The 18,339-nt window shown below is 44.6% G+C and overlaps 1 protein-coding gene across 1 annotated transcript in view; it reads right to left on the bottom strand.

The window, feature by feature from the left end:
- Window positions 1-816: 816 nt before the first annotated feature.
- LOC126203312 (40S ribosomal protein S3a) overlaps window positions 817-18,339 on the bottom strand; it is a 40,702-nt gene continuing 23,179 nt past the window's right edge. The window contains exon 6 of the mRNA XM_049937578.1: window positions 817-1,002. Coding sequence (XP_049793535.1) covers window positions 862-1,002 — 141 coding nt within the window. The 3' untranslated portion in view covers window positions 817-861. The remainder of the gene's footprint in view (window positions 1,003-18,339) is intronic.

Genomic DNA, 18,339 nt, shown 5'->3' on the forward strand with positions numbered 1-18,339 from the left:
AGAATGCTGAAGATTAGATGGGTAGATCACACAACTAATGAGGAGGTATTGAATAGAATCAGGGAGAAAAGGAGTTTGTGGCACAACTTGACAAGAAGAAGGAACTGGTTGGTAGGGCATGTTCTGAGGCCTCAAGGGATCACAAATTTAGCATTGGAGGGCAGTGTGGAGGGTAAAAATCGTAGAGGGAGACCAAGAGATGAATACAGTAAGCAGATTTAGAAGGATGTAGGTTGCAGTAAGTACTGGGAGATGAAGAACCTTGCACAGGATAGAGTAGCATGGAGAGCTGCATCAAACCAGTCTCAGGACTGAAGACCACCACAACAACAACGAAGTTGTTTCAACACTTATTCTGCACACCTTAATCCATTAATTTCTACTGAACAGATACAGACCAGAAGGTTAAAAGATTTATCACATGAATGACAGTTTAAAGGTTACTATGTGAATCACTTTATTTGCGAAAATTTATCCCTTTATGTGGAGAAATATCTATAGAATGAAATACAGTGTTTTCTGTAATTCCATACTGTCATTAATATGAGAGTACTTTACGGACTATCCTTCCAGCCAGCTACATAGCAATTCAATTTATTGACAACACTGACTCATTCTTAACAAAGCAGGCAGCAAGCACTGCTAGACATGTACGTTCATTTCTGAGCCACATTTCTTGTTTGTTTCCTGTTTCTGCACTCCTTATAACAATTTTATATATTCTACACCAAATAACCAGGTTATTTAGAATTACATGTTTACATATAAACTCAAAACATCCAGTGACAAAAGAGGGGAAAAAACAGTACAACAATGTCAGTTTTCATGTTTTATTGATTCACTCCAACATAATACAAAACCTTATACAGACTCCTGAACAGGTGGCTCGTAACCCTCAGGCCGGTCAACTTTAGCACCAGGTTCATCACTGCCACCCTTGCCATCACCGTGGAGTTCTAACAGTTTAGACAAGTCGAACTTAGGTTTCTTCAAAACTTTCACCTGCAACACAAAGTGTACCAATGAGCAATTTCCTAATACAAATTCTGAAAGAATCCGAACAGGAGACATTATTTACATGGTGTCAAATTAACAATTTTCAAGCATTAAAAGTGGCTTAAACTAGAAGTCATTGAAATTAATTCTTCAAAGAATCAAATATTTTGGTGCCAGAATGTGGAACAAACTAATGAGTAAAATAAACAAAAAGCGAAACTATGAATGAGGTACTACAATCACAATAGTTTTTATGTACTAGAGCACAACACATAGGTATGCATAAATAATGGTCTGAATATCTCGACTGGCAATGTTAAGACAGGACTGTCACAGATTTAGAGGAATCCTCAACAGCAGTATAGGTCATTATTAATACCTCACTTCTCTCCACTGGATTTATTGCACAATGACATCACAACCAGTATCTCTTACACGAAATTTTATTTTTTACTGCATATGAATATATTGAAAACACTTCAAACACACACCATTTACAAAGGTTTCGTTTATCTTTTTACGCCTTTTGCCCATATGTGCCATCATATTGTTGCCCTAAAACATTTCACTTCATTATCTGCAAAATTTATCATATGCAAACATGTTTTCCGAGCATTCTCAACTGAACATTAACCACAGTATGGCATGCCCTAGGCAATATCAGTGCACAACTAACAGTCATTCCAGCAATCACAGGTAGGCACCATTTAAATAAAAGACTGGAAACTTCAACACTATGGAAATTTTAGTTGCAGAACGGCTGCACTGCAGTGAACTGCCTTCCTCTGAAAGAGAAGGAAGAGCAGTAACTTCCTAAATGCAAAGTAAAGTACTTCACACACAGCATGGAACAATGATAGAGTAACTGCTGACCATTTTAATGAATCTATAGCATACAACTCATCAAAGAACCACAGCCACACTACAGAATTAGATACACTCCGACAAGAATCAATGTATGTAGGTTGGAACTTAAATAATGGCAACACTGCTGTGGAGACACTATGCAACAGAATCTACTATTGTCACTCATAGCACACATTGTCGACATACCTATCATACCTCCAAGCAAATGGACTCTTCTGTCCCACATCACCAATGTGCGCACAATTGAGGGAAACTCAGTCACTTGTGAGCAAGTGATCCAACGTAACGGTGTCACTATGTTTTCAAAACAGGAACAACTGAGTTGGCTAAAGATTGAGTGTGCCAGAGGTCATACAGCATGACAAGTGTCATCAAGGTATTCAAAAGGTGTGCGGGGAATCGGCATTGCCGTACAGAACAGTGGCACATTGGGTAAAAGCCTACAACTGAGGCAATAACACACCGGGCATGTCGTTCTTGCGTCTCTGAAGAAGTGCATGCTGTTGTCGCATCAGTAATAGACCCTATACGATTCGTGAGCTCGCCCACGAAACCAAATTAGCGCGCATACAACTGTGCTTCGAATCCTGAAGGAATGCCTGGGCACGTGAAAAATTGCATCACAATGGGTTCCGCACGACTTGACAGAAATGGATGCGTTACGACGCTCTGACGCACTTGGTGCACTATGAGTACGAAGGAGAGGCTTTCTTACACTGTATTGTAACACTGGATGAGACAGGGGTCACTGCGAAAGTCTAAAGTGCTTCAGAGCTCCAGTGTAGTGAAAATTATGGTGATTCTCGTGTACGACTGATGATGTTATCGTAACGCATTACTTTCCTCTACAGCAGGCAGTCAATGCACAGTATTACTGCTCATTTTTGGAGCATCACCTGCGACCAGCTTTGTGAAAGAAGTGGCGACCCTTTATGTGCAACCTACCCATCATTTTGCACGACAATGCGCGGGTGCATACAGCGCAAGCTGTGGCTGCTCTGTTCTGTCAATGTGACTGGGAAGTACTGTACCATCCACCATACTCCCTGGACTTAAGTCCTTGTGACTTATTTGATTCCGAAGATAAAGGAACCACTTCATGGCATTCACTTTAGAACTGTTCCAGAGATTCGACAGGCAGTAGACCACTCCATTCACACCATCAGCAGAAGAGCCTCTGCTAACTGTATACTACGCCTTCCACATCGCTGGCAACAGGTTCTACCCAACACTGGTGACTACTTTGAAGGACAGTAACAAGCGCAAACATGTAAGTTTTGTATCAGTTGTGAATAAATAGTTGTTACTATTTAAGTTCCAACCCTCGTAACCTGGTATGGGAGCGTGCATGTACACACCCACATCTGCACGCCACCAGAGGGTCATGTCCATAATCGTTACCACGCCTAGTAAGATATATATAAGGAGCATGAACAGCATCTGATTCTCAGTAGGGCCCGGATTTTGATTTACCTAAAAACAATGAAACATGCAAGCGTTTATAACCTAAAACGTACACAAATATATCCTTAAAAAAATAAAATATGACTTAATAGAAGTTTATTTAAAGCACTGTTTGTTTAATTTTTTATTCACCATAAAGTAATACGAAATTCACTTCTCAAAATATTGCAGGGATAGTTCTTTCTTTCTGTAAGGTTTGTGACTAATTTGCACCACCAAGTTTTTGAATGCCTGAATGTTTTATTTTCTAAACACAAAGTACGGTGAAAAGATCATCTATCGAAACAGTAAAACAATGTTTTTATTTCTACATAGTATATAAAGTGTTCGCATTATTTAATATCGTATGTCAATCTTCAGTAACTGCAAAGTTGCACTGGATCACAAGGTGCATTTTCAGGTTTTCCATTGTCAGAGATCTACGGTTACTGAGGATAGTTTTGTACCTGGAAAAGCTCCTCTCCACTTCACAAGACGTCACAAGCATATTTGAAGGCAACCAGGTCACTGGAGTTCAGCTTTGTTTCAGTACCTTCAAATGTTGCTGCATTCCCTGAAAGACTGTCACTAATTTTGCACAGTGTTGAATATCCAGGATTTCGTTGGAGAACACTTTCCAATTTGGTTTTCACTTTGTCAGCCACATGACCACGGGCTCGACCCAACACACTCTGCACATGCTGCACAATACTCAGGGCCTCACACAGCTGAGTGCCAACAGCTTCCAGTCGTTTGATGGTTTTTGATATCACTGAAAAAATGGCGTTGATGTATGCCAAGTTTCGAGACAATGTATCTGTAAAAACTTCTTTCACAATTTTGTTGGTACTTGATTCATTGCTATCAAGCTCACAGAAGATTGTCTTTATTTGGGTGTAGTTGGTGCAGTAATACTTAGCAGCATTAAGCCAAGAACCCCATCGTGTAAAAACAGGTTTAGGTGGGAGGGGCGTTGAAGGTGTTTGTTCCTTGAATTTCTGCACCCGTAGCAGAGCCTTCACAGATTTTCTTGCCACAGGAAATTAATTTGTCCACAACAAGGTAATTTGATAGTACCTCTTCGGCAACTCTGTGCAATGCATGTGCAAGGCAAGTGGCATACACCATGCTGGGGTAGAGACTCTGAAGCCCTTTGGCTGCTTTAGCCATATATGAAGCACCATCTGTTACAAGCAGCAAAATGTTGTCTCTTCACACCATCCGGCCACAGTAGCTTCATGGAGTTGTCAAACAAAATAGCAATGGTCAAACTGTTTACTCTATCGAGATCTTCACACGTTAGTATGAACATATCTCCAGGGCCATCAACTTTTAGAACACGAACATCATTTGCAATGTATCACCCACTAATCTCCGTAGTTTCACCTATCTACAGCCAGATCTTTTGCTCAGCAATAGTAATTTGTATTTTGTTGAGCACATCATTGTAGAATACGGATAAATAGTTCATTCTCAGTGTAGATTCATCTGGAACTGGATGTGTTTTGTACTTCTCCAAGAACTGTCTGAAGCATGGATTCTTCAGCTTTTCCAATGAGATGTTGCAGGACACCATCTCTCACAAATCCGGTTGACGACTGATCTGTCTGTTCAAATAACAGCGTTTGCTTGCTGTTATTTTCAGCACTTCGTTTCACACAGCTGCTGAGTTTAGCAGTATTACAGTGTTGTTGCACAATAAAGCACTTTTCTGCACTAACTTCAACTTCACACAGTTTACAAAATAATATTTTCCCATCAATACTAAAGAACTTCTCTCCAAATTATCCAACATATCCTCGCAACTTCGCGCTGTCTGAGCACATTGCTTTAGGCAAGTTGAACAAGGCAAAGGCTGTATTCAAACTGGTTACTGGAAACACCTGTGAGACTGCGATGATTATTACGGCAGAAGCCGCCTTTGTTGGTTCTGAGAGCATATTGTCGACTCTGCGCAACATGTTTTATGTTCGGGAAACCACTGTTGTGGTACACCGGTTTTCTGCTACAGTCTTGAGAAGTAAAGCTGTGTACTAATTTATCTGTTTATCTTTCATAATAGCACGTTAAATATTGTCTCGTGGGCAACATATTCATTTTCTTATTTGTGTGTTCCGTAAGATATGAGAAAAACGGTATATACATATTTGGCAGAAGTTGACAGAGATATGACCTATTATATTAAAAGTTAGCCGCAATATGACATATTACTAAAATTTGTTGAAATATGACTATATGCACAATCAAAATACATTTTTCACCACTAAAGTGCCTAGATTTATGTATAAATTGTTCTAAAATTCACCCTATAGGTCAGAAAAAAATATGACCTGTCATTAAATCCGGGCCCTAATAATGAGTGATCACTGAGTAACACAGAGATGCTGTGTACTGATGTGAGACAGTGTTATCTATATCTGAAAATTTGAAAGTGGCCTCATTGTGGGTCTCCATTTGGCCACCCCATCGAACTGGATAACATCCAGGATTTGTGTGGTATCCAAATGCGATAGTGGCCTGTTTGACTGCACAAAAACGTGAGGACAGCACACTTGTCGAAGTTCCAGTAAACATCAGAGAATCGTCACATTGTGCAACGAACATCTTAACTCCAGCAAATCATGCCCACCATCCGAGAACACACACCTTGCACGCTGTGTCATCTCACACCATTGGTCTGAGACTAGCAGCAGCTGGACTACGGAGTAACAGTCCCGTGCACAGGCTGCTATTAAAACCACAATGTAAACAGCAGAAACTGGAGCAGTACCGTAACAGGAGCATGGACTGCTAATGAATGGCATCATATCGTGTTCAGCAATGAACGTGTGTACTCCACAATCCCTGAGGGCCATCAATGACAAGTATGGTGCCAACCTAGCTAGGGGTTAAATTCTTTCATGTTTTGGAGAGAGACTGTGTTACTCCTGGGGTCATCGTGTGCAGAGCCATCAGGTCACCATAGGTAGCTATTGTAGAAACAGGTGACAGAACAGTATGTCACGAATATTCCAGATTCACACATGTTACCTTTACTAAGAGAATAGTGTGGTGCCACTTTTCGACAGAACAATGCTCATAGACACGACACATGCATCTCTGAACTTTACTGACGAGTGCTTCGATGGCCGGTGAGACATCAGTTATTATCCAGTAGAACATGCGGGACCACCAACGAAGCTATCGTCACCTCAGTGCCAGTATATCGAGCACCACTTATAACAGCTGTGGGCCATCTTGCTTCAGGAAAGAATACAATGGGCTTATGACACTTCCCAACTAAATCGGTGCAACGTCATACTTTGAGTGAGACTGTACTGCCACGTGTAAAATCTCATACTGTCTCAATCTTTTGAGTTCCTCCCCTTTTAGCCACCTCACTTTTCTATCAGGCAGTGTATTATAGGGCAAGGACTACAGACTGTGTAAAGTTTCAACTGCCTGGGGAGTGGGAATAGAAGACAATGGCACGAATGCTAAGTTATATTAGTGAAAGCGGAAAGCGAGCACATGGATTACTGTGGAATAAGAATCTTAGTATGATGCAACAATGTACCACCAATCAGTAAGCAAATTTTATAACAAGCAATATACCATGGGCCATTCAATGTCAGTTCAACCAGGCGCTCCAGCTCAGTCTCAAATTTGACTGAAATTCAGTACACTAATTCTACCATGTGTGGAACACTTGTGTACAAAGTATTAGTTTCCCCTGTCAATTAGTTCCAGAATTATGACTTGTGAAAGAAGGTGGCGTGACGCAGAAATTGCAACCCACATCTGGCAATATCTTCAGACCCAAATTCATGTCTTAATAACTTTGGAATTATTCCACACAGTCCAATTAAATTTTTACAACCCAGTAACATCCATTTAGAGAACACACTCCATGAATCAAAACACCAACATATTTCTGAGGGAAAATAAAAAATTCCGAAATGTGATTAAAAAATGTAATACGTTAAAAGGTACATACTGTAGGTGCCCTCTATGCCAAATATAATTCACTCAAAAAGGGTATAAATTTTTTTGTGGTAAGCTTAATGTGGCCTAAACACACACAGATCTCATCTTGCCCATATCAGTCACACTGAGTTACATGCACACAAAAATACAAAGATTTGAAAAATTACCTGAAAAACATGGATTTTCGAAGTGTGGTAGCACAAAAGGGACAAGTGGTATCCAAGCCAAATTTCACACACTGCATAAGTAGACCATAATGATATATCTCAAAATTTCAGCATGTTATTGCAAAACATTTGTGTACAATGCAAGTTCACAGATGTATTTGGTGATGTGGCCATTGTTCCACAACACAATTTTGTAAAAATGTATAGTAAACTGTTCTGCCTCTTATCCTCTCCCATAACTGTTTTATCACTAAGCAACAACATAGATTAGCACAACCTATCAATGTTTACTGCACCTTAACTGCTAAAAACCAGTCAATTGTACTTCAAACAGAAGTTCTCCCACACTTTAGCTACTGTACTCTGTACACTGAGTGGCAAATTGTAATGTCTTCCTGACACTGTGGTAGGAACTGGAACTGTCATAAGAATATGTTCAAAAGGAATCCAACACCTGTCTGCCAAACATGGCCAATGAAATGATCTTGCTTGTCCTGCTGGTGCCATGAAGTTAACAAATACACCACCTTCTGCTTTACAGCATTCTGCAACACATCCTAAGTGCCATTTGTCATCATAAACAGCAATAACATAGCAACCTGGCTGTATGTTGCTGCTTTTGCTTCTCAATCCTGAGTCACAAACTGAAGACACATGTGCAGGAACCTATAGTTATAACTGGGCAGTCTGCTCATCTGCACATTGTTAAGAGTCCACTGGAGAGAAGTGATGATGGCTCCTTGTGCCTGCAACAGTTTTAACGTGTTCTAGACTGCTTTTTAGCGACTCTTCGACTGATTTCACCTCATCCTTCGAAACAGAATGATTGTATGAAAGAGATCTTTTTCCATACCCAGGCAAATAACTGAAGAGGTGTTAGAATGTGACCACCTGTAGGGTGCTGCAGACTAGCTCGTGATGCCATGCGCTTTATGGTAGCACAATACCATCACATACTTTTTTACAATCACTTGTCGCGAAAAAATTCCATTCTGCGTGAATGAAAATCATGGTAATGCATGCATAAATTGAGATTTTAACTGTTTTTGTACAGACTAGCTGTGCCATCACTGAAGTATTTCGCAAAATGCATGTGAGGCGGCTTGTTTTTCACATACGCCATGACCGTGCGAATGGGGGCATGAACTGCAATGGCATCATGAATTAAACAGTCACTAAAAACACACAGGTTCATGACGGACACATCACCTGATTCACCTCTACAGTACATCGCAAATGGCTGGAGAGTTGCTTGACTGTTGTCCCAATGATATCCTTGGATGGCATCTTGAACTATAAATGCATAATTTTTAGAAGAGTCTAGTATTACTGTAATTTCAACTTTTTTCAAGTTATCCTTACATAACTGGAGATGAGCCAATTGTGCTGTTGCTGTGAAGGTGTGTGTGGTCAGTTCGTTCATTTTTTGGCAACATTTCAACAAAATCTTCCACTGTACTCTGCTTTGTTTCAAGACTTGTGCGATCCACGTGTGTCCATTGTTTATAATAAACAAGTTCATTGTCATCCATAAGGAGTTGACCATAAAGTTTGTTGCTCATGTGTTCTGCAAGATTTGCCTTACCAGGACACTTTTCACACCTGTGTTAGCATGCACTGATGTCACACACTAGCACAGGGGCAGGCAAACGTTGCATGCAGCTCATGAGCGCACAGCGCGGCACGTGCGCTGCTCGTGTGCAATCGTCGACCGGAGCTGTGGCAACAGCCAGCAGGTTGCAGCAGTGTAATGCCAGGCTAAGCTGAGGAAGTTTACTTGAAGCGACCACTACGTAGTGAACGTTGTATTTCAACAACCGGAAAATGCAGAGTAAAACAAGGAAATGAAATGGAGAAATGCCATCTTTTAAAAGTAACGGGAGAATCTTTTTTTCTATGTGCAAAATCGTGAAAATTCGAAATGTTTAATATGTGGCAGTATTCTCGCTGGTCAGCAGAAGTTTAGTATTGAAGGCCATTCACAAGAACGAGTACAATTTATTGTCGGATTCTGAGCGGATGGGGAAATTGACTGAGCTTAAGAAGAGCTATCTGACAATACTAGATGATCTGTCATAGTTGCTGTTGTCACGAGAGATCTGCGACTTTCTTTCATCATGTCATCTGATTTAACATTTTATGGAGCACTGTTTTCAATTTTTCAGGACGACAACAACAATAATAGCCCAGCGGTATGTGCAAGTTATAAGATTGCGCTTAATATAGCGAGAGCTGGAAAACCATTTGCTGAATTAATAAGTCTCGCTTAATAGCAAACATCAGTGATGAAAATTTATGTAACTGTTTGTGTGTAGAAATTTTGTTCCAGATATTAAACGTGTGTAAACTCCACCTGTGATAATAAAATAAAACTTACTCTTTCAAGTCATGATTTCTTTCAACCATCCCTGCACTAGCAGCTTCATTGCACCTTTGTAATCCAGATCAGAATCCTTTACAGCAGCAAACATCAGCTTAGCATTTTGATGGGTCTCACATACACAAACATTGTGTGTGCCTATTGCACTTACAGGCACAACCCATTTTGGCTGAAGATTGAAAAAAGATGATAAACCTACTTTGGTATTGGGATACTTTTCCTTGAATTCTACATATAGTTAGGATATGTTGCATAGCAACAGTCTTTTTTGCATTTGTACACGTACATTTCCTATTTTCACCATTACATTGTCTTTTTTCCAGACTTTTTTTTTTTTTTTTTTTTGTGGTTTTCGGGCGCACAACTTCAATGGTCATTAGCGCCCTGACTACTCTAAGAATGCACCGCGAGGCACAAGTTGACAACAACAACTAAAAGGGAAAACACAATAAAAGACAGACTGACAGGCATAGGATTAAAAAACATCATCAAATGTCCTTAGCGAGGTTTGTCAAATTGATAAAACAAAGAACACGAGCAGCTGCTCGTGGGTCATCCGCTAAAATGGCATCTAAAGTAGTAGGCAGGTTAAGATCGAGGCGCAGTGTTTTAAGATCGGGACAGGACATTAAAATGTGACGAACTGTCAGCAAGTGCCCACATGGGCAGAACGGCGCCGGCGCAGCCGTCAGCAGATGGCGATGGCTGAACCGGCAGTGTCCAATTCTTAACCTTGCTAAAACGACGTCCTCCCGCCGAGAAGGGCGTGAGGAGGACGTCCAAGCCACGGGAAGAGGTTTTAAGGCCCGAAGCTTGTTGTCGGTAAGTGCAGCCCAATCGGCATGCCACAGCGACACAACGCGCCGACAAATGACCCTGCTAAAATCGGACGAAGGGACACAACAAGAAGCTGTCCGAGGCTGGAGGACCGCAGCCTTGGCCGCGGCATCTGCAGCTTCGTTCCCAGGGATACCGACATGGCCAGGAACCCACATAAAGCTAACCGGCGTACCGACGTCCACCAGCTGCTGAAGAGAGCGTTGGATCCGGTGTACGAAAGGGTGAACCGGGTACGGATCACTGAGGCTCTGGATGGCGCTCAGGGAATCTGAGCAGATGACATAAGCAGAATGTCGGTGGCGGAAGATGTACAGAACAGCCTGGTAGAGGGCAAAGAGCTCAGCTGTGAAGACCGAACAATGGCCATGGAGCCGGTATTGGAAACTTTGTGCCCCGACAATAAAGGAACACCCGACCCCGTCATTGGTCTTAGAGCCATCTGTATAACTGAAAGTCATGTTGTTGAACTTCGAACGAAGTTCCAAAAAACGGGAGTGGTAGACCGAACCGGGGGTGACCTCTTTTGGGAGCGAGCTGAGGTCGAGGTGAACGCGGACCTGAGCCTGGAGCCAAGGTGGCGTGCGGCTCTCGCCCACTCGAAAGGTTGCAGGGAGTGAAAAATGAAGGTGTTGAAGGAGGCGACGAAAGCGAACTCCAGGGGGTAGCAAGGCAGAGACATACAACCCGTATTGAAGGTCAAGAGAGTCGTCAAAAAAGGAACGATAAGAAGGATGGTCGGGCATTATCAGTAGCCGACAGGCATACCGACAAAGCAGTATATCGCGCCGGTAGGTGAGTGGCAATTCGCCAGCGTCAGCATGAAGACTCTCTACGGGACTGGTATAAAATGCTCCGATCGCAAGTCGTAAACCCCGATGTTGTATGGAGTTGAGGCGGCGTAAGATGGATGGCCGTGCAGAGGAGTATACGAAGCTCCCATAATCCAGCTTGGAGCGGACGATCGACCGATATAGACGAAGTAGGACGGTTCGATCCGCTCCCCACGACATACCACTGAGAACACGGAGGACATTTAAAGAACGGGTACAACGGGCGGCCAAATATGACACATGTGGAGACCAGCTAAGTTTCCTGTCAAAGGTAAGGCCTAAAAATTTGATTGTCTCCACGAGTGGGAGAGCAACGGGACCGAGTCGTAAGGACGGTGGGAGAAACTCTTTGTAGCGCCAGAAGTTAATACAGACCGTCTTCTCGGCAGAAAAACGGAAGCCATTGGCGACACTCCAGGAGTAAAGACGGTCAAAAGAACGCTGAAGACAGCGCTCCAAGACACGTGGACACTGCGCGCTGCAATAGATGGTAAAATCGTCCACGAAAAGGGAGCCTGATACATCAGCTGGGAGGCAATCCATTATTGGATTGATCGCGATGGCGAAGAGAGCGACGCTCAAAACTGAGCCCTGTGGCACCCCATTCTCCTGGCGAAAGGTGTCTGACAGGACAGAACCCACACGTACCCGAAACTGGCGATCCATTAAAAAGGAACGAATAAAAAGAGGGAGGCGACCGCGAAAGCCCCACGTATGCATGGTGCGGAGAATGCCCGCCCTCCAACAGGTGTCGTAAGCCTTCTCCAAATCAAAGAACACAGCCGCGGTCGGGCGCTTCCGCAAGAAGTTATTCATGATGAAGGTCGACAAGGTAACCAGATGGTCGACAGCAGAGCGGCGCCTTCGAAATCCACATTGTACATTGGTAAGTAGGCGTCGAGACTCGAGCAGCCAAACCAATCGAGAGTTAACCATTCGCTCCATCACTTTACAGACACAGCTGGTAAGCGAGATAGGTCGATAACTGGAAGGCAAGTGCTTGTCCTTCCCCGGCTTAGGAATCGGGACAACAATAGACTCGCGCCAGCATGCGGGAACATGTCCCTCAATCCAGATGCGATTGTATGTACGAAGAAGAAAACCTTTACCCGCAGGAGAAAGGTTCTTCAGCATCTGAATATGAATAGAATCAGGCCCTGGAGCGGAGGACCGTGGTCGGCCAAGTGCGGTTTCGAGTTCCCGCATGGTGAATGGGGCATTATAACTTTCACAATTCGAGGAGCGGAAGTCACGTGGCCTAGCCTCCTCGGCCTGTTTGCGGGGGAGGAAGGCAGGATGGTAATGAGCGGAGCTCGAAACCTCGGCGAAAAAGCGGCCGAAGGCATTGGAGACAGCCTCAGGGGCCACAAGGACTTCATTCGCGACCTTCAAGCCAGAAATTGGGGAGTGGACCTTAGTGCCAGATAGCCGGCGCAGGCTACCCCAGACAACAGAAGAAGGAGTAGAACTGTTGAAGGTGCTGGTGAAAGCAGCCCAGCTGGCTTTCTTGCTTTCTTTAATAATACGACGACACTGAGCACGTAATCGTTTATAATTAATACAATTCGCCACTGTAGGGTGGCGTTGAAAGGTGCGTAAAGCACGTCGACGAGCACGTATAGCGTCCCTACATGCTGCGGTCCACCAGGGGACCGGTACGCGACGTGGAGAAGAGGTAGGGTGAGGGATGGAATATTCAGCAGCAGCGAGAATGACTTCCGTGAGGTGTGCGACCTGACGATCGCAGCTTGTGAAGGTTTGATCCTGAAAGGTCGCCCTGGAAGAGAAGAGCCCCCAGTCTGCCTTGGAGATGGTCCAACGAGAGGAGCACGGAGAGGGAGTATGCTGCAGGAGATGGATAATACACGGGAAGTGGTCGCTCGAATATGTATCAGCAAGGGCATACCACTCAAACCGGCGTGCAAGTTGGGGAGTACATATAGAGAGGTCTAAATGGGAATAGGTATGAGATGTGTCCGAAAGAAAAGTAGGGGCGCCAGTATTGAGGCAGACAAGATTGAGCTGGTTGAAAAGGTCTGCTAACAAGGAGCCCCTCGGGCAGGATGCTGGAGAGCCCCAAAGAGGATGGTGGGCATTGAAGTCTCCAGTTAACAAAAATGGTGCAGGTAGCTGAGCAACAAGTTGCGTCATGTCTGCCCTGGTAACGGCAGATGACGATGGAGCGTAAACGGTACAAAAGGAAAACGTAAAAGTGGGGAGAGTAATGCGGATGGCAACTGCCTGCAGGCCGGTGTGCAACGTGATGGGATCGTAGTAAATATCATCCCGGACCAGCAACATAACCCCTCCATGAGCTGGGATACCTACCACAGGGGGTAGGTCAAAACGCACAGAGGTGTAGTGTGCCAAGGCAATTTGATCGCATGGGCGTAGCTTCGTTTCCTGGAGGGCTACGACGAACGGACGATGCGAGCGGAGCAGCAACTTCAAGTCCTCTCGGTTGGAGCGAACGCTGCGAATATTCCAGTTAATAAGTGCCATCGGAAGAAAAGGTAGATGAGAGAAGGGGTCACCTCGAAGGCCGCTGAGGGCCTGGCTTCGAGCGAGCACTGCCGCCGCTATCAGTAGGCGGACAGTCATCGTCCATTGGTTCTATAGGTTCATCGGCCATCTTGGGAAGATGGCCGGGAGGGGGAGCTTCCTCCGCCGGTGAACGGCCAGATGTTCGGCTACCAGCGGTGCGGCCAGGCGAAAGGGATGACGGCCTGGGGCGGCAACCGCTGGGTGGCGCAGGAGAAGAAATGCGCCGTGGCGGAGAAGGAGAACTGTGCTTCCTATTAGCCTTCTTGGATGGTCGTTTGGTGGAAGTACCGGACGAAGGCTGGGAGGTCGAGGTACGTAGGAAGTCTGCACGGGACGGTTCCTTCTTGAAGGCCCGTGCATCTGACTTCTGGGTCTTCGTCTTAGCAGAAGCTGATGAAGGGGCTGGTGTCTGTGGGGTGATGGGACGAAGAGGAGACGTCGACCGCGCGATCTTAGCACTGGCCGAACGGACGACCGTGGTGCTGAAGGTCAGATCGCATGTCTGGGTTGCTACCTCCCGGGTAGTCCGAGGAGAGGCGAGGACAGTGCTGTATTTCCCCGCTGGGAGCAGCGTGGGCTTCCTACTAGCCAATAGCTTGCGAGCAGCCGAGGTGGACACTTTCTCGTTGACTCGAATTTCCTGGATACAGCGTTCTTCCTTATAGACAGGACAGTCGCGGGAGGATGCGGCATGGTCACCCTGACAGTTCACACAACGAGGAGACGGAGGTGGACAGTCACCCTCATGGGCATCCCAGCCACAAGTGACACATTTAGCCGCATTGGAACAAGACTGTCGAGTGTGATTGAAACGCTGACACTGGTAGCAGCGCGTAGGTGTCGGGACATAGGGAGAGGCGAGGACAGTGCTGTATTTCCCCGCTGGGAGCAGCGTGGGCTTCCTACTAGCCAATAGCTTGCGAGCAGCCGAGGTGGACACTTTCTCGTTGACTCGAATTTCCTGGATACAGCGTTCTTCCTTATAGACAGGACAGTCGCGGGAGGATGCGGCATGGTCACCCTGACAGTTCACACAACGAGGAGACGGAGGTGGACAGTCACCCTCATGGGCATCCCAGCCACAAGTGACACATTTAGCCGCATTGGAACAAGACTGTCGAGTGTGATTGAAACGCTGACACTGGTAGCAGCGCGTAGGTGTCGGGACATAGGGGCGAACAGAAATAACCTCGTAGCCCGCCTTGATGCGCGATGGCAGCTTAACACTATCGAAGATTAAGAAAAGTGTCCGGGTCGGTACAAGGTCATTGTTGACCATTTTCATGACCCGATGGACAGCCGTCACGCCCTGCTCAGCGAGGAAAGATTGAAGCTCCTCGTCAGTCAATCCGTCGAGAGAGCTACTATAGACTACACCACGAGACGAATTCAAAGTGCGGTGGGCCTCCACCCGGACAGGGAACGTGTACAAGAGTGTGGCCCGAAGCAGTTTTTGTGCCTGAAAGGCACTCTCAGTTTCTAGTAATAAGGTACCGTTACGCAACCTGGTACAAGATTTGACAGATCCGGCTATGGCATCTACGCCCTTCTGGATAACGAAAGGGTTGACAGAGGAAAAATCCTTTCCGTCCTCAGATCGAGAAACTACGAGGAACTGTGGGGCAGGCGGTAGTATTTTTGTCACTGTTGGCTGGTCACGTTTCCGTTTGTGGGTCGAAGTCGAAAGCGATGGAGTAGAATCCATTGCGGAGGAATCCCCCATGATTGCCAGCGTCTCCGATGGCGCGCTCCTTCCTTGTGGGGACCCTCTCAGAGGGCACTCCCGCCTTAGGTGAATGTTTACACCTCAGGTCACACCTCCCGAGAAACAGACGGAGGGACCAATCGGCATGGTCAGAAGGTATCAGCTCAGGCAATCACCCCTCCCCGGGCCTGGCCTTTACCAGGGGGTACGCGCGTGCCTTACATGTCTACCCAGGGCGGGGACTTACGCGTTACCCCGTCACCGGCTACGCGTGCGAACGCGTGGGTCGGCCTTCAGACACGCACAGGGAGGAAGGAAGAAGAGGAAAAAGAAGAGAGAGGGAGAAAGAGGACAGACTGTCTCAAACGCCGAGGCGGAGACCAGAGAAGGCAAGGAGAAGAAGGCAATGAGAAAGCAAGGAGAAGGAGGCAAGGAGAAGGCAAGGAGAAGAAGGCAATGAGAAGGCAAGGAGAAAAAGGCAATGAGAAGGCAAGGAGGAGTCAAGGGAAAGAGTAAGGAAGACAGTGAAGTGGAGAAGAGCAAAGAAAGGAACCAACAAAAGGAAGGAAGAAACGAGAAGTGAAAAACCAAAAAGACCACGATTATAGGTCGTGAAACCGTCCGTCTCCGGACGCAGGCGCTAACTACCCCCGTGAGGGGGATGGACTCCTTTTAGTCGCCTCTTACGACAGGCAGGAATACCTCGGGCCTATTCTAATCCCCGGACCCGCAGGGGGGTTTCCAGACATTATTCGACTGTAGTCATAATTTTCATAATAGCACCTTTATTTCTGAACTCAATTGCTTACCCTGAGCCTGCTGAAGCTTTGGAAGCACTCCTTGGGTTGCTTTTATTTTCCTAACTTGCTTTACCATATATGTAGAAACACTGAATTCCTTTGCAGTGTAGTCAATAGACCAGCTGGAAGCTGCTAGGGTAAGAAATAGCTACTTTTTTCTGGCGTGTGGATATGGCACATTTTTCTTTCAAATCGTGCACAATTTTGTCCAAATCAGAGCATTTCCGTCATGATTTCTGTTCCCTTGGAGCAGGTAGTTCTTCCTCTTCCACTATTAGTGTCAGCTATTTTGTGTTTTAATTCCATTTGAGTTTCTTGTAGTTTTCTTCTACCATGGCTGGGCCTGTCTTTTCCCAACTTTGTGTGTCTTCATGGGAGACAAACCAAGAGCAGTCACTGAAGTATTTAATTGCTCATCCGCTGTGGTTGTAGATGGCTGATACTCTTCGTCACTGTCATGTAAATTATCAGAATATGCTTCATTTTTTAGCAGTGTAACACACCTGGAACATAACTTTTGTTCTGGTTTCATGTTAAGTCCCATGCACTGATTCACTTTTAATACTGATTTTATATCAATTTTTCTGAGGCTACACTTCACTGCCTTCTTATGAATCCGAAATGGATCAAAACAACTTCTTTGTAGGAAAGAATACTTATCCAGAAACACGTTCGTATGATGATATAAACAATAAAGTTTCCTGGAACTGTACTTCTTGTGCCCACAGGGTGTATACCGAACAAATCTTGGCCCATTCATCCAGATCATACAGTACAAAGCGAATGCCACATTTTGTTCCACATGTTTTATGACATTCAGATGCTTGTGCTCTACCAATAGTGCAACTTGTTTGAACAAAAGCACCACTAGTACACTCTTCTGCATCCATACTGACTTTCCACAACAATACTGACCAGTCTGAACTAGAATCTTAAAAATATGAGTAACCTGTAATTGTTGCTTGTTTCCTTTGTTGTTCCTGCCTAACAATGACTCATTCTGTCCCTGAAAACTACCATTGTTTAACTTTCTGTTGCTCAATGGTTCCCAACAATTCCTGCAGCTTTATCTGAAACAAGCTGTCTGCATCATCACTATTACTTGCTAAATCGTGTTTTAAAAGAAACTTAACCATATAAATCTGTCAACTTTTATTGTACACAAATGCCTTGCAATAACCAGTTGAAATTTTGCCACATATTATATTATGGTCTATTTATGCAGTGTTTGAAATTTGGCTTGGATATCATTTGTCCCTTTTCTGCTACCACACTTAGTAAAGCCAGGTTTTTCAGATAATTTTTCAAATCTTTGTATTTTTGTGTGCATGTAACTGTGTGACTGATATGGGCAAGATGAGTTCTGTGCGTGTTTAGGCCACATTAAGCTTACCACAAAAAAAATTTATACCCTTTTTGAGCGAATTATATTTGGAATAGAGGGCACCTACAATATGTACCTTTTAACATACCACTTTTTTAATCACATTTTGGAGTTTTTTTATTTTCCCTCAGAAATATGTTGTTGGTTTTTGATTCATGGAGTGTGTTCTCTAAACGGATGTTACTGAGTGGTAAAATTTTCACTAGACTGTGTGGAATAGTCCTAAAGTTATTAAGACCTGAAGTTGGGTCTGAAGATAGATTGCCAGATGCGGATTGCAATTTCTGCGTCATGCCACCTTTCACAAGCCATAATTCTGGAACTAATTGGCAGGGGAACTTAAAAATTTGTACATGAGTGTTCCACACTTGGTAGCATTGGTGTACTAAATTTCAGCCAAATCTGAGAGTATCAGCT

Source organism: Schistocerca nitens, chromosome 9, assembly GCF_023898315.1.
Source record: "Schistocerca nitens isolate TAMUIC-IGC-003100 chromosome 9, iqSchNite1.1, whole genome shotgun sequence".
Classification (NCBI taxonomy): Eukaryota; Metazoa; Arthropoda; class Insecta; order Orthoptera; family Acrididae; genus Schistocerca; species Schistocerca nitens.